The sequence below is a fragment of the Solanum stenotomum genome, chromosome 6 (genome assembly GCF_019186545.1).
Source record: "Solanum stenotomum isolate F172 chromosome 6, ASM1918654v1, whole genome shotgun sequence".
In the NCBI taxonomy this organism is placed as follows: Eukaryota; Viridiplantae; Streptophyta; class Magnoliopsida; order Solanales; family Solanaceae; genus Solanum; species Solanum stenotomum.
Genome location: NC_064287.1, coordinates 57,204,385 through 57,218,008, shown reverse-complemented (window position 1 = coordinate 57,218,008; position 13,624 = coordinate 57,204,385). Strand labels below are relative to the sequence as shown.

The following is a 13,624-nucleotide window of genomic DNA, read 5'->3' as shown; positions in this document are numbered from 1 at the left end:
TATATCAACCTTAGAAATACAATTACATAACTTATTTAACTTCTATTAGCTCAGTAATGTTGACGTAAAATAGGATCATCATCATAAGCAAGCCTAGCATGTACAAATACAACTATGCTCCCAAAATAGTGAATCTGGCCAGCCTAGTACCTCATGTTGCATCTTAGATTTGAAAAGGAAAATGGCAGAACTAGACTTTATAACATTCATGAAAGATGTAGATACATCTCTTAGGGTTGAAAACAAACAAGGATCACTGCAAAATATATTTTGTACAAAAAGATATAGTAAAGACACTAGCCGCTGGTCATGCAGGATTTCATTTCTCGGAATCTAGGCAGAACTTGCCCTATGTTGCGTCCCATATTTCGTATCCATAACAGTTAAATTAGAATTTTACATAAACAAAAAAGTTGTAGGTATACGAGTTAGCTTTCCAAATCATATTTATTCACTGCAAACTAAGTTCTAGAGCAAGAGATATGCCTAAAATACCAAACACTATCCAGTTCAAAAACAGGTTTCGTCACTTACATCCGAAAGGAATGCCATATCCTATCGATTCATATTCAACAAAGCTTCTAATGTATCAAGAAGAGGCACCTAAGTCTACCAAGTCAAGACACACATCACATTATAAAGATCCTTCACATTCCATCATCATCACATATGAATAATAATAGAGGACACACTTTCAATCACAATACAGTAACACTTTAAACAAGATCACCTTGAGATCACATGAACACCTTTATATTCACAACATGATTGCCTTTACTTCATTTGATTCTCATTCAAGTCCTTCACATCCCATTCACATATATGATATCATGTCAACACTTCAATTCCTCATATAATGCCTCCAAGGCCATAAACACAATACATTCAATAAGTAAACACCTCCACCATAAGTGGATCACACATCAATCTATCACAATTCTATATCAATTCTACCTTAACAATGAAGTTAGGTCCACTTACCCTTTTTTCCCAAGCCACAATCATCATTCCTCAACTCTCCAACAATTCACAATAGATAAGCATAGATAATAATAGAAGTTAACTATTCAACTCAATCCAAGCATACTTCCATCATCATTCAATCATAAATAATAAACCCACTTCATAAGCCAACTTTAGGAAACTTGCCAAGACATGGGTTCATGGAAATTTCTTTCTTAAAACCATCAATAGACACCATTAATAACGTAAATCATCAAAAAAAATCATTTAATGCAAGAACCCATGCTTAGAATCGAAATTAGGATTTTTGTGTTTTTGGAAGAACTTTGAATCATTTGAATTGAGCTCCTTGAAAGGAAGAATAATCAAGGATAAAGGATCCCCATACCTCTAAGTTGAAAACCCACGAGAATTGAAGAAGAAAGAACTCAAAATCTTCAATCCTAGCTCCAACTTCTTCTTCTTCTTCTTCCCCTCTTCTTCTCTTCTTCACTCAAGAACCCTAACTCTTACTCTTTTAAAATGGAACAAAAATGATCCACAATCAGCCTAACACAATAATATAACCTCAAAAGAAAAGATTTGTGAAAAGACCAAAATGCCCTTAAATTTCCAGACGGACTCCTTGCTCACTGCCCAACTTTCAAAGGGCATAACTCGCTCATACGAACTCGGAATCGAGCAAACTCGGTGGCGTTGGAAAGATCGTTCCAAGGGCTTTCCAAACATAACTGGAACTACTCCTGGATCATCCTGAGCTAGGAGTTATGACTGCTCAAAGTTGGCCAAAAACTCACTGATTTCCCACACTTAACCAAATTTCCAGGTTCTCAACTTTTTCCAAAAGTGACTACTTCCAATTTCAAGCTACTTCATATTCATTTTAAATTGTCGGATGTAACACAATTAAAACGAAATTACATAAAAACCCCTCATAGAACCTCATTATAAAGTCAACACAAAGTCATAGGCTCTTGCTTAACCTATCATTTTCCGAGTCGTTACAATAATGTGGGAGCATCTAAGGAGGAGTTTAAAATAAATTTGACATGGGGGAGGATAATAGGAAAATTAACCTTTTTTATAATAATATTTTTTTCCCTAATTAATACATTTAATAACAAAATAATTTTTGGTATATAAAATATAGTCATTAGTGACGAAATTAGATTTTGTTCAACTACGAAATGTATATAACTTTAGAGACAATTGATATCGTCTCAGATTGAAGTAAAATAATTAACGATGATATAATTTTATCGATAGTAATAACCTTTTTAGTGACAAAACATACTATTATCTACAAAAAAATATACTTTTTATGACAAAAAAAATTGTCACAAATGTTTAAGCATTTGGGGACGATTTTTCTTTTTGTAGTTAATATAATACTTTTAGCAACGAAGCACTAAATCGTCTTTGTATACTTTTAGAGACACATTTAGTGACGACTGAGTGATGAATTATTTTTCGTCTCACAAGTTTTTTAGTGACGAAATATGATTTATAAATGACAAACTTATTTGTCGCTGATAATCGAATTTGTTGTAGTGTGTGCTGTTGTTTATTGGAATTTAACTATGTTGTTAGTTGATTGAAAACTTTAAAAGACAGATAATATCGATTGGAAAGAGTGTTCATAATTAGCAATTATTCTATCAAGAGTGACTCCGAAATCAAAAGTTTAAATCGTGCAAATAACTATTTGTCAAAATGCAAGATAAAACTAATACAATCCTTTTCTAAATGTTGCTTATAACAAAAGCTTAGTGCATCGTGTTGTCCTTCTCTTTTCTTTTTATTTGAGCAAAGCAAACCCTATTCACATTTGTGCACTATAATTCCGCCTCTTTTTCTATATATAGAAACAAAAAGTAGGGTCATGCACTATGCAAATAAGTACTGTATTTCCACTGTTTGAGTGGGAACGGGGGGTTGCTTGGTGGTATATGGTTGGAGTGAAAAGTTGAATTACCATTTTGCCTCTCTACTAAATTAAAATTTTATTGAATATAAATATTTTAATTACATAATGGTAGAATTTGAAGTTCTTAACCCCTTTAATAATTAAATTATCATTTTCTTGATAAATGAGTACATTAATATTGCTTTAAATCGTTATCATAAATGTCATAATGGAAGAATTTGAAAGGTTATGAGAGTAAATTTAATACATGTGTAGTATTAAACAGTGAACAATTTTATGTTGATATGTTGTCCCTAACAATAACAAAGTTTTCTTTACAGAGCATGAGGACTTTCTTTGCAATATCCTCAACTTTTCGTTCTTGCTTTCTTTCTCCATTATAGATTTTTTTTTCTTCCATGAAGCATTTAGAATTGTATGGGTGTTGGACTAGAAGTATAGATATCAATTTAAGGTATATGTAGAAATTTTCTTATTGTGCATTTAAATGAGAACCATTAATCATTTTTGTTATTCATTTTTGCACATACTAATATACCATATGTTTGGAAATAACTTAAAAATGTAACTCATTATTTTAGTAACCAAACTAAATTTTGTAGGTTCATCAATTGTATAATCATTTGACATAAAATAAAGAGGTTATTTGAATACATTGATTGTTCATCTATTTTAATTATTTTTTTTTTGAATAGCTTGTAATACTGATTAAAATGTGATTTTGATAGTAATTCATACCTTTCATAGGACACACGTGCAAAGCACGTGTCCAGGACTAGTATATTTTATAAGGGTGATGCTAAATGACCAAAAAATTTGGCTAGAATTTGGTCAGAAATTTAAAAAAGTCTATAATATCCTTTTTATTTTAAAATAAACTGATTTTTTTTTAATTAAAAGGTATTAAAATTAAAATTGTAAAAAATATTCAAAAAGGTAAAATAACATAGTGTGAAATATGTTATTTTATCATCCTGGCTAAATTCTGGCCAAAAGAATTTTTCCATTTTATAATGATGAAATATAAATTATTCTTTTACATAGTAATATAATTAATTATCTCATAAAATATCTCAATTTATGACATAATCTTTAAGTGTAATTAAAATATATCATATCTTATCACACCTATCAAACGATCATTTTAAATAAATAAAAAAAATGAATAAAAAAAGATGGAGACATATACAGCTCATCATTGTACGCTGCAGCGAGCACCACAGGAAGAAAATATCCCAACATAATTATCTTTCCAAATTCCATCTATGTTATTGGGTTTGTGTGGGCACAGTTAGCCCATGAATATTTTGGTGATGTTACTGACAGTTGATTTTTGTGCAATCTATTACGGAACCCTCTGTAGAGAGTTGTGAGAGAAATATGTGAAGCCTTGTCAATTTTTAGACATATTTTGGGCTATTAGGAGTAATATCTCCGTCATATCACTCTAAAAATAGTTAGACTGTACGTACTGCTCCACCAACTCCCTAAGGAGGGTACCATAAAGGTTCGCAAAAAAATCATTCGGAAGTCATATCACCAAATTATTCATGGAATAACACACACAAAAAATTAAGAAAATTGCATAATTCCTATAAATTGGTCTCTAAATGCCTAAAGTTCACTCTAAAAAATGTGAGATTGTACGTAATGCTCCCTCAACTCCCTATGGAGGATTCCATAAAGGTTTCCTTACATAGGAAGAGAGGGGAGCGAGAAAGGAAGAGAGGGGATGAGAGATGCGAGCGAGAGAATCAGCGTATAAATCCTAGATACATGTAAATCAGTTTTTTGTACGGGGAACCTACATAAACTTGCGCATGTAAAATTCACAACTTCATTGTCTCCTCCCCATTCTAATCCGGCGTAATTATCCTTGTATAAGTTGATAACCAAAGAAACTATTTCATCCGGAATAGCTTTGACACATTTACTGATAATCACTTGAACTGACTCTCTTATTAGTTTTACAATGTGATGCAACGACTCCATTTTTGTTTCATTGTCGTGTTCAAATTTTATTGGAATTTCGATAATAAGATTCCCAAAAGAGTTAGCAATTTCAGGAAAAGTTGCTACCTTACCACGTAAGTTAATTGGAAATGCCATTATAGACCGTTTCAAATGTGAAGTACTTCATGTGGAACGGATAAGTGACCTCCATAAAAGTGTCGTAATCATCTCAACTCGCGAAGGTTTGAAACTCAAACCTTCGCCAGTTGTTGAGTCAAATTTCTCTCTGAGCCTCAATATTGCATCTTCCTTAAAAAACAAACTTTCTGGCAATTAACTTAAGAGTTTTTACGTTTGCCTTCGTCAACCGGAGGCTCAAGAATAATTGTTAAATCTTTGTAAGGGAAAAGAGTGCCTAAATTGAAGTTCATGAAGTTGATATCCTTAGAGGAGTACCAAATTTGCACACTTTAGCCCATTCATAAATGATTTTGAATGTGGTGGATCCGTCCATAGCAGGGTGTGCATGGCAAATAGCTAGGGCTAGACCACCACATTCAAATGTTGTGACTTGCACAACCAGAAGTGGCGTGACGAATAAATTCGTCTCGTCCACTTCCATAATTCCTTGAGGCCAAAATGGCAATGCTAGACCAAGGTCTTTGTTTGCTTGTTGAAGAAAATCATCAAGCTTACAATTGACCGTTGCTTTTATATAAGTTACACCTTGATCGAGACAAAGAATTGATGATTATTATTATTATTATTATTATTATTATTATTATTATTATTATTATTATTATTATTATTATTATTATTATTATTATTATTATTATTATTATTATTATTATTATTATTATTATTATTATTATTATTATTATTATTATTATTATTATTATTTCTGAAATATGAATTTATATTCCTCTTATAAGGTGGTAAAGAAATATGTGAATGATAGAAAAATATTATTACTTATGGATGTAAAACATAAATTAATTTTGTTTTAATTTTTTTTTTAAGTATAAAAACCTTAAATTAATCAACTTTTTATCATGTTAACAGCTTAAAGGGTATTTCAGACATTTTGATAAAAAAAAGTGTTTACCAGCACTTATTTGCCAAACACATCAACAACTTTTTTTTCAACTGCAGCACTTTTATCCAAACACATAACTACTTATTTTAAAAATAAGTTCCAGCACTTTAAAAAGTTACTTTTTAAAAGTTACTTTTTTTAAGTCAATCCAAACGGGCTCTAAATTTGAACTTTGAGGGAATATTATTGGGATGGGATCAAGTTAAGTGCTGACAAGAGAGAGGTTAAGGTTGAGAAAAATCTAATTAGGGAACTTCTTAGGCAGATTTTCGGTACAAGTGCTGATAGAGTTATAGTGGAAAATTAATACCAAAGTGATTTAGTATTAGATTAAGTTTAAAGGCTTGTTCTTCCTGCACAGTAAGGTCGACACGACAAATTTTAGTATGTGGCGTCGGTTGTTATTTTCGAATCAAGTTTTAATATATTGAGATAGGCAATTAAATATTGAGTGTAGTATATTATTTGAATACCATTAAGGTTATGCAAATTGGATCGGAGGAATTAAGACTTACCCTTAGGTTTGAACTTTAGGAAATTGATTATAGAATTAGGTGAATTTTTGGGTCTAGGCTAGACATAGAATAATTTGAGTATTTATAGATTCGTTAACTTACAAATTATGCATATATACTTGATAGATTGGAAAGCTTTGGAGGCATTGAGGAAAGGAAAAGTATTGAAGAAGTAGCTTCCTTGACTTCGGTTCTTCGGTGGAGGTAGGTTATGGTTTATTCTATTTGATAGATAGACTCTTAATAGTGATTGATATGCATTGAATGATATTGTGAAGTTCTCTATGTACTTGATTGTGTGATTGTGTAGCTTGGTTGTGTGGTTTCTAATTGGTCTGAAATCTTGAGACCATGGAATTTATAATCTTGAACCCTCTTTATCGAAGTGATGCCTTGAATAAAGAAGGTTTGATGAAATATTGTTAATGAATTGAAAAGTGGTGATAATAAATGATAAATTAATGATATTATTGGATCAGAGTGTCACGTTCCGACACGGTATTATTGGATCGGAGTGTCACGTTCCGACACGATATAAATGGATCGGAGTGTCACGTTCCGACACGGTAACATTAAAGGAAAAAGATATTGAATTAACTTAATGTACTCAATCTAAAAGAACTCAATTCCCAAATTAGTTTGGTTTGGAGGCATGAGTCCTCATGTGTGATCTTGATATTGTTGACTGATTACGTACTTACTTTAGTGTTGTTGACACTAGTTCATGTGTTTGTTGCTTGCCACCTGCTAAGTGCCATAGTTGATTTTATACTATTATTCATTACATATTAGTTTCTATTTTGGGTTGGTCAATGATATCTACTCAGTACATGTTGCCTTGTACTGAGCCCTACTTGTGTTATCAGTGACTTCGACTCGCCCTCAGCTCTAGCCAGTCTCCAGCACATCAGGTTCCAAGGTGAGCTATTCATTGCAGCTCGTGTTGGATTCTCTTGGTCATGGCATGATGTTTTTAGTTTTCGGACATAAACTATTTTATTCATTTATTTTCGTGTCTTTAATACTCTTAGACTTAGTATTTGAAGATTAGATGTCCTTGATGTGATGACTTTCAGATTTTGGGGATAATAAGTGTTAGACTTTAGAGGTTTATTTGATTGGTTACTTTAATAAGTTTTGAGCTTCCGCATTATTGTTGTTATTCGTAGTTGAATTATTTATAGGATAAACTACCTTATTAGACATACATCACTACTATATATACTAATATTATCTTTACTTTCAAACAATTACATATATTACCACTTTTAATATTTTATACCATATATTAATATATTATTTGAAGATACAATTAGATTATTAGATACCCACATATCTTAAAACTAGGATTGATTAATTATCTGCTTAATTAACTCTTTCACTCTAAATCAACCACTATATCTTAATTCTCCCCTCCCATATTTATCACTCAATTATGTCTCCTCCTTTATGATTCAAGAATTTCATCGTACAATTTCATTCCAACAATAGCTAATCTACTCTCTTCTTCTCAAGATATCATCACCATGGCCGACAAATTCTCTTGAACTCAAATATTATTTTGTATTATTCATTTATAACTAGATCAAATCAAAGTAACTGCTACAGAGAAAACTTTAACTCAGAGTGTGTCTTGATTGTTTGTCTCCGGAAGAAATGGATCTTAGTTTTGATTATGTTATACCACAACGCAAAAGGATCAAAGGGAGTATTGTAGAGAGTTTTTGTTTGTTGGTGTTCTTCTAAGGCTTTCTTTGGTTACCGTGACATGGATTTGGTACGTAGTACCAATATTACTTTGATATAGCCCTTGAAACATGTGTATCCAATAAGTAGTAATCTTAATTAAGATCTGAGTTGTATTTTTAGTAATGAGGTGTTTGACCATGTATATGTATCCACCATTAAATTTCGGATACATGATTTTTAACAACACGATGATATTAATGATACGACAGATACTCTACAGTCGTGATTTGTTCCTAAATTCATGTATTTCAGTTACATTTCATATTTAGATACACATAATTAAATGTATATGCTTATTATGTATTCGAGATACATGTTTTTGGATATAACGTATGAAATTTAAATACACATAATTAGATGTATATGCTTCATCTTTTTGTATATTCCATATTTAGATACACATAATTAGATGTATATGCTTACTATGTATTCGAGATACATGTTTTTGGATATAACATATGCAATTGGTACTTGATACATCAAATTAATACTAGATACATATAAAAGATACATGAAATTAATATTATATATGCATATATATATATATATATATATATATATATATAGATACATAATATCAATACTAGATACCTATAACAAATACATGAAATTAATGCTAGATACTTCTATGATACATATGAATGTACTTGTAGGACACTCATGTATCTAAGTATTCAGTTTGTTGGATACATCATATATTGATAATGGATACATCAAATTAATGAATTTATTATTTTAAGAGTAATAATTTGAAATTAATCAAATTTCATTACCAAGATATACATGTTTTTATCTTATATTAATAATATTAATGAATTTACTATTTTAAAGAATAATAAAATGAAATTAATTGTCTATGTATTTTGAAAGTCCTCAATTACTCCTCTAATTAAGGAAATTAGTTCCAAACATGAATTAATTTAAATAAATAAATTTTGTATCTCAATTTAAAAATTCGACAGATACATGTATCTCATGGATTAAGACTCATGTATCCTAAGCATAAAATATGGTACATGAAGTAATATTTGAAACTATTGGGAATCTTAATAATTAAGACCTAAACTGGTGGGATTTATGTGGTTTGCCCTTATTTATATATGTTGGGGTTTGGATTCCTTGGTTCGCCCACTTACGAGGTTAAGTGTGGGTGCTACTCACGACTCATTTTGGATCGTGACAAATATTTAATTATATTTTTTATTAAACTAAAGTTTATTCAATAAAATTGTAGATTTTAAAAATAATTTTATGATAATTTATTATTTTTTGTTATAATTTTTTTTGCTTATTTTTATAAAATTGTATTAAAAAAATTAAGACAATTTAAATAATTTTCATAATTTATGAATTTATAATTAAAAATACAATTTAAAATTTTAAATTACCAAACTTCAACTTCAAACTCATATAATTTTGTCTCACATTTCCCAGCTAGGTCCACTAACATTATCAATTAAACAAAAGAATTAAGAGACCAGTTTCTCTTTTTCTTTAACTTATAGTACAGAAAAAGACACGATTTTAACAGAAAAAGTAGAAAGATTTGTGATCATTCATTTTTAAATCCTACAATATCTCTAGAAAAATAATATATAAAAATAAAGGAGTTTCAGCTGTATATTATAACGTCCAATTTTAAACTTCAGATTCAAGTGTAGACAATTCTAGCTAGGATAGAACCCTAGTCGCGTGGGTGAATGTCTTAACATGTACTAGCGGTACAAAGCATATTATTATGTATTTAATGAGCTACTGTTAATTATATTTAGTTTCCGCAAGTTTCTCAATATATATACAAGGCTCCGCCTCTGGCCTCGTAGCAATAATAAACTCAACAAAAATTTGGATCGATCCACAAAGAGTAGACTCGTGTCAAGATGTTAAAGAATGTGATTTTGCGAATTTTCTAATATCTTCAAATAAAAAAGTGATTGAATAAGTAAACTCTAAAACTAGACTATTGTTTTAGCTAGGAATTTAATTGAATACTTTTAGAATGCAAGATGACATGACTTGCTTTTGAATTTTGTTAAGGGACGGGAGTAAATCTATACACTCAAGTATTTAAATCGTTTATTTTATTTTTTATATTTTCAAATAATCATTTTATTAAATAAAAGTAGTTAACTTTTGTTAACTTCAGGCATCAAAACCTCACACTTCAATAATTAAATATTTAATATACATAGTCAAATAACACATAAAATAAAACTGAAATTATCACTAAAATCACTATTTATTCAAACTATATAATACAAAAATAAGAACAAGGGTTTAAACGTGAGTAGCTTTTAGCAATGTTGTACAAGCCTTAAGCGTGTCCCCTAATAATTGAAGAGGAAAAGCTTAAGGATTCATATTTATTTGGTACCACGAAAACAAGATAATAATTTCAAAATAAAATATAAATAATTATATTTTTCATTTCATTTAATTAGAAGCATAAGTCAGTTTTGAGATAAATTTTTATGATAATAAAATAAGTTATTTTATATGTATTAGTGAGATAACTAATTATCTCATTAAATATCTCAACTTATAAAATAAATTTTATCTTAAAAGTAACTCAAAAATATCACGTCTTATCCCACCTAACAAACGACCTTTTTAAGTATAAGGAAAAAGAAATAAAAAAGATGGAGACTTGTAGAGCTTTCCCCACACAGCCAAACAAACTGCATGTGAGAATTCAGTAGGTGTGAGTACTCTCGAAAAGTTATCAGTACCACATATATTGAGATAAAAAAATAATGTAAAAAACTTATATATTAGAATAATTAATAATTTAAAAATATTGCTAGGTATTAATATTACTACTCTATTTGTCTCAATTTATGCGATATTTTTCATTTTTTGAGATCAGAGTCAAACAGTTTAAGTGTGATCGGAAAATTGCATATGAAATCTTCATTTTTTTAAAATGAAATTTAAATATTTGTAAACTATGTAAAAAGTACTATAAGTCACAATAATTGATAATTCAAAATGTTTAAAAGATCTATGAAAAACTTACCGTCAAAGATAGACTTGTCTGAATCTCGAAATCCAAAAAGTGCCGCATAAAATAAGAAGGAGGGAGTAATATTTAATTATATTTTTTTTATTAAACTAAAGTTCGATCAATAAAAATTGTAGATTTTAAAAATAATTTTATGATAATATATTATATTTTTGTTATGAATTTTTTTGCTTATTTTATAAAATTGTATAAAAAAATTAAGGCAATTTTAATAATTATCATAATTTATAAATTTATTATTAAAAATACAATTTAAAAATTTAAATTACATGTCGAAATCAAACTTCAACTTCAAACTCATATAATTTTGTCTCACATTTCCAACTAGGTGCACTAATATTATCATGTAAACAAAAAAAAAAGACCAATTTCTCTTTTTCTTTAACTTATACTAGTAAAAAAAAATACATGATTTTAACAGACAAAAACTAGAAAGATTTGTGATCATTCATTTTCAAATCCTACAATATCTTTAGAATTTTTTTTTTAAAAAATAATAGTCAAAATAAAGGAGTTCAAGCTGTATATTGTAACGGCCAATCTTAAACTTCAGATTCAAGTGCAGGAGTACATTAATATTAAGCTAAAAAAAAGGTTGATAGAACCCTAGTCGTCTGGGTGAATGTCTTAACATGTACTAACGGTACAAAGCACATTATTATGTATTTAAATTTTAATGGGCTACTATTAATTATATTTAGTTTCTGAAAATTTATCAATATATATATATATATATATGATTTTTTTTTTAAATTAAGAGGTGCATGTACACCCTCAAATATATACATGGGTCCGCCTCTGACCTCGTAGCGATAATAAACTCAACAAAAATTTGGGTTGATCCCACGAAGAGTAGGCTTGTGTCAAGATGTTAAAGAGTGTGATTTTGCGAATTTTCTAACCTTGTCTTCAATCAAAAAAGTGATTGAGTAATTAAATTCTAAAACTAGACTATCATTTTAGCTAGGAATTTAATCGAATACTTAGAATGGAAGATGATATGACTTGCTTTTTAAATTTTGCTAAGGGACTGGAGTAAATCTATTCACTCAAGTATTTAGAATCATCAACCAATTATTCTATTTTTTATATTTTCAAATAATCATTTTATTAAATAAATGTAGTTAACTTTTGTTAACTTCAGGCATCAAAACCCCAACTTTAATAATTTAAGATTAAATGTGTATAGTCAAATAACACATAAAATAAAACTGAAATTATCACTATTTATTAAAACTATACAATACAAAAAATAAGAACTAAGCGTGCTCCCTAATAATTGAAGAGGAAAAGCTTAACGGTTCATATATATCAAATTGGTACCAAGAAAATGAGATAATAATTTCAAAATAAAATATAAATAATTTTATTTTTCATTTAATTAGAAGCATAAGTCAGTATTGAAATTATTTATTTTACTATAATAAAATAAGTTATTTTATATATATTAGTGAGATAACTAATTATCTCATTAAATATCTCAACTAATGAAGTAAATTTTATCTCCAGAGTAACTCAAAAGTATCACGTCTTATCCCACCTAACAAATGACATTTTTAAGTATAAAGAAAAGAAATAAAAAAGATGGAGACATATAGAGCTTTCCGCACACAGCCACACAAACTGCATGTGGAATTTAGTAGTTGTGAGTACTTTCGAAAATTTATCAGTACCACATATATTGAGATAAAAAAAAATTATATATTAGAATAATTAATAGAGTAATTTAAAATAGTTTTTAAAAAGAAATTTAGTTGTCCTTTCATCTGTGTTATTGGGTTTGTCATTTGTGTTGGCACTGTCATGTATCCAGTATTAAAAGAATAGTGTCAAGCAAATCAAATAAGGTTAACAGAGAATGACCACGATTTGATTCAAGAAAAACAAGTCTCACCACCTGCTTTAAATAGCAAATTAAGTCCGGAAGATCTTATATTTGTGCCTAAATGTGTGCTTGCAAGAAAGAATGAGTCAAGTGTCTTAGCGTCAAATACAATTGATTTGGGTGAGGATTTTCTTGATGAAGATGGAGTGGATTTGGGTGAGGATTCTCTTGGGTGAGGAAGACAATATGTTGGACATTTGCTTTGATAGAGTGGCTAGGGAAGGGGATATATCACCTAGGCAATAAAGAAGTGGAAGCAACAAAAGCAAAAAGAAGACATATGGAAGGTAACATAGTTGGGACGGTAAAATGACTGATGAGTTTGTTCCAAGGCACCTATCGATGCGACAGGCAAAGCAAAACCATTTGACAGTATCAATAGGTTCAACTAGATCCAATAAATCCATAAAGAAGGTATGAATCATCAAGTGTTGTTGGATAGGTTTGAAGAAGAAGACAAGAAAAAAATACTTCAAGTTACTTTTGATGGGAAATCAATCTTTTTTAATTCATG

The 13,624-nt window shown here is 29.4% G+C and overlaps 2 protein-coding genes across 5 annotated transcripts in view; both read right to left on the bottom strand.

Moving 5' to 3' along the window:
- Nucleotides 1–5,154, bottom strand: part of LOC125868058 (acyltransferase Pun1-like) — a 49,790-nt gene extending 44,636 nt beyond the window's left edge. The window contains exon 1 of one of the 2 annotated variants that reach the window (XM_049548657.1): nucleotides 4,695–5,154. In XM_049548657.1, coding sequence (XP_049404614.1) covers nucleotides 4,695–4,999 — 305 coding nt within the window. In that variant the 5' untranslated portion in view covers nucleotides 5,000–5,154. The remainder of the gene's footprint in view (nucleotides 1–4,694) is intronic. The other variant, XM_049548656.1, reaches the window with a different exon arrangement.
- Nucleotides 1–13,624, bottom strand: part of LOC125868052 (2-alkenal reductase (NADP(+)-dependent)-like) — a 167,387-nt gene that overhangs the window by 123,934 nt on the left and 29,829 nt on the right. The window lies entirely within an intron of this gene.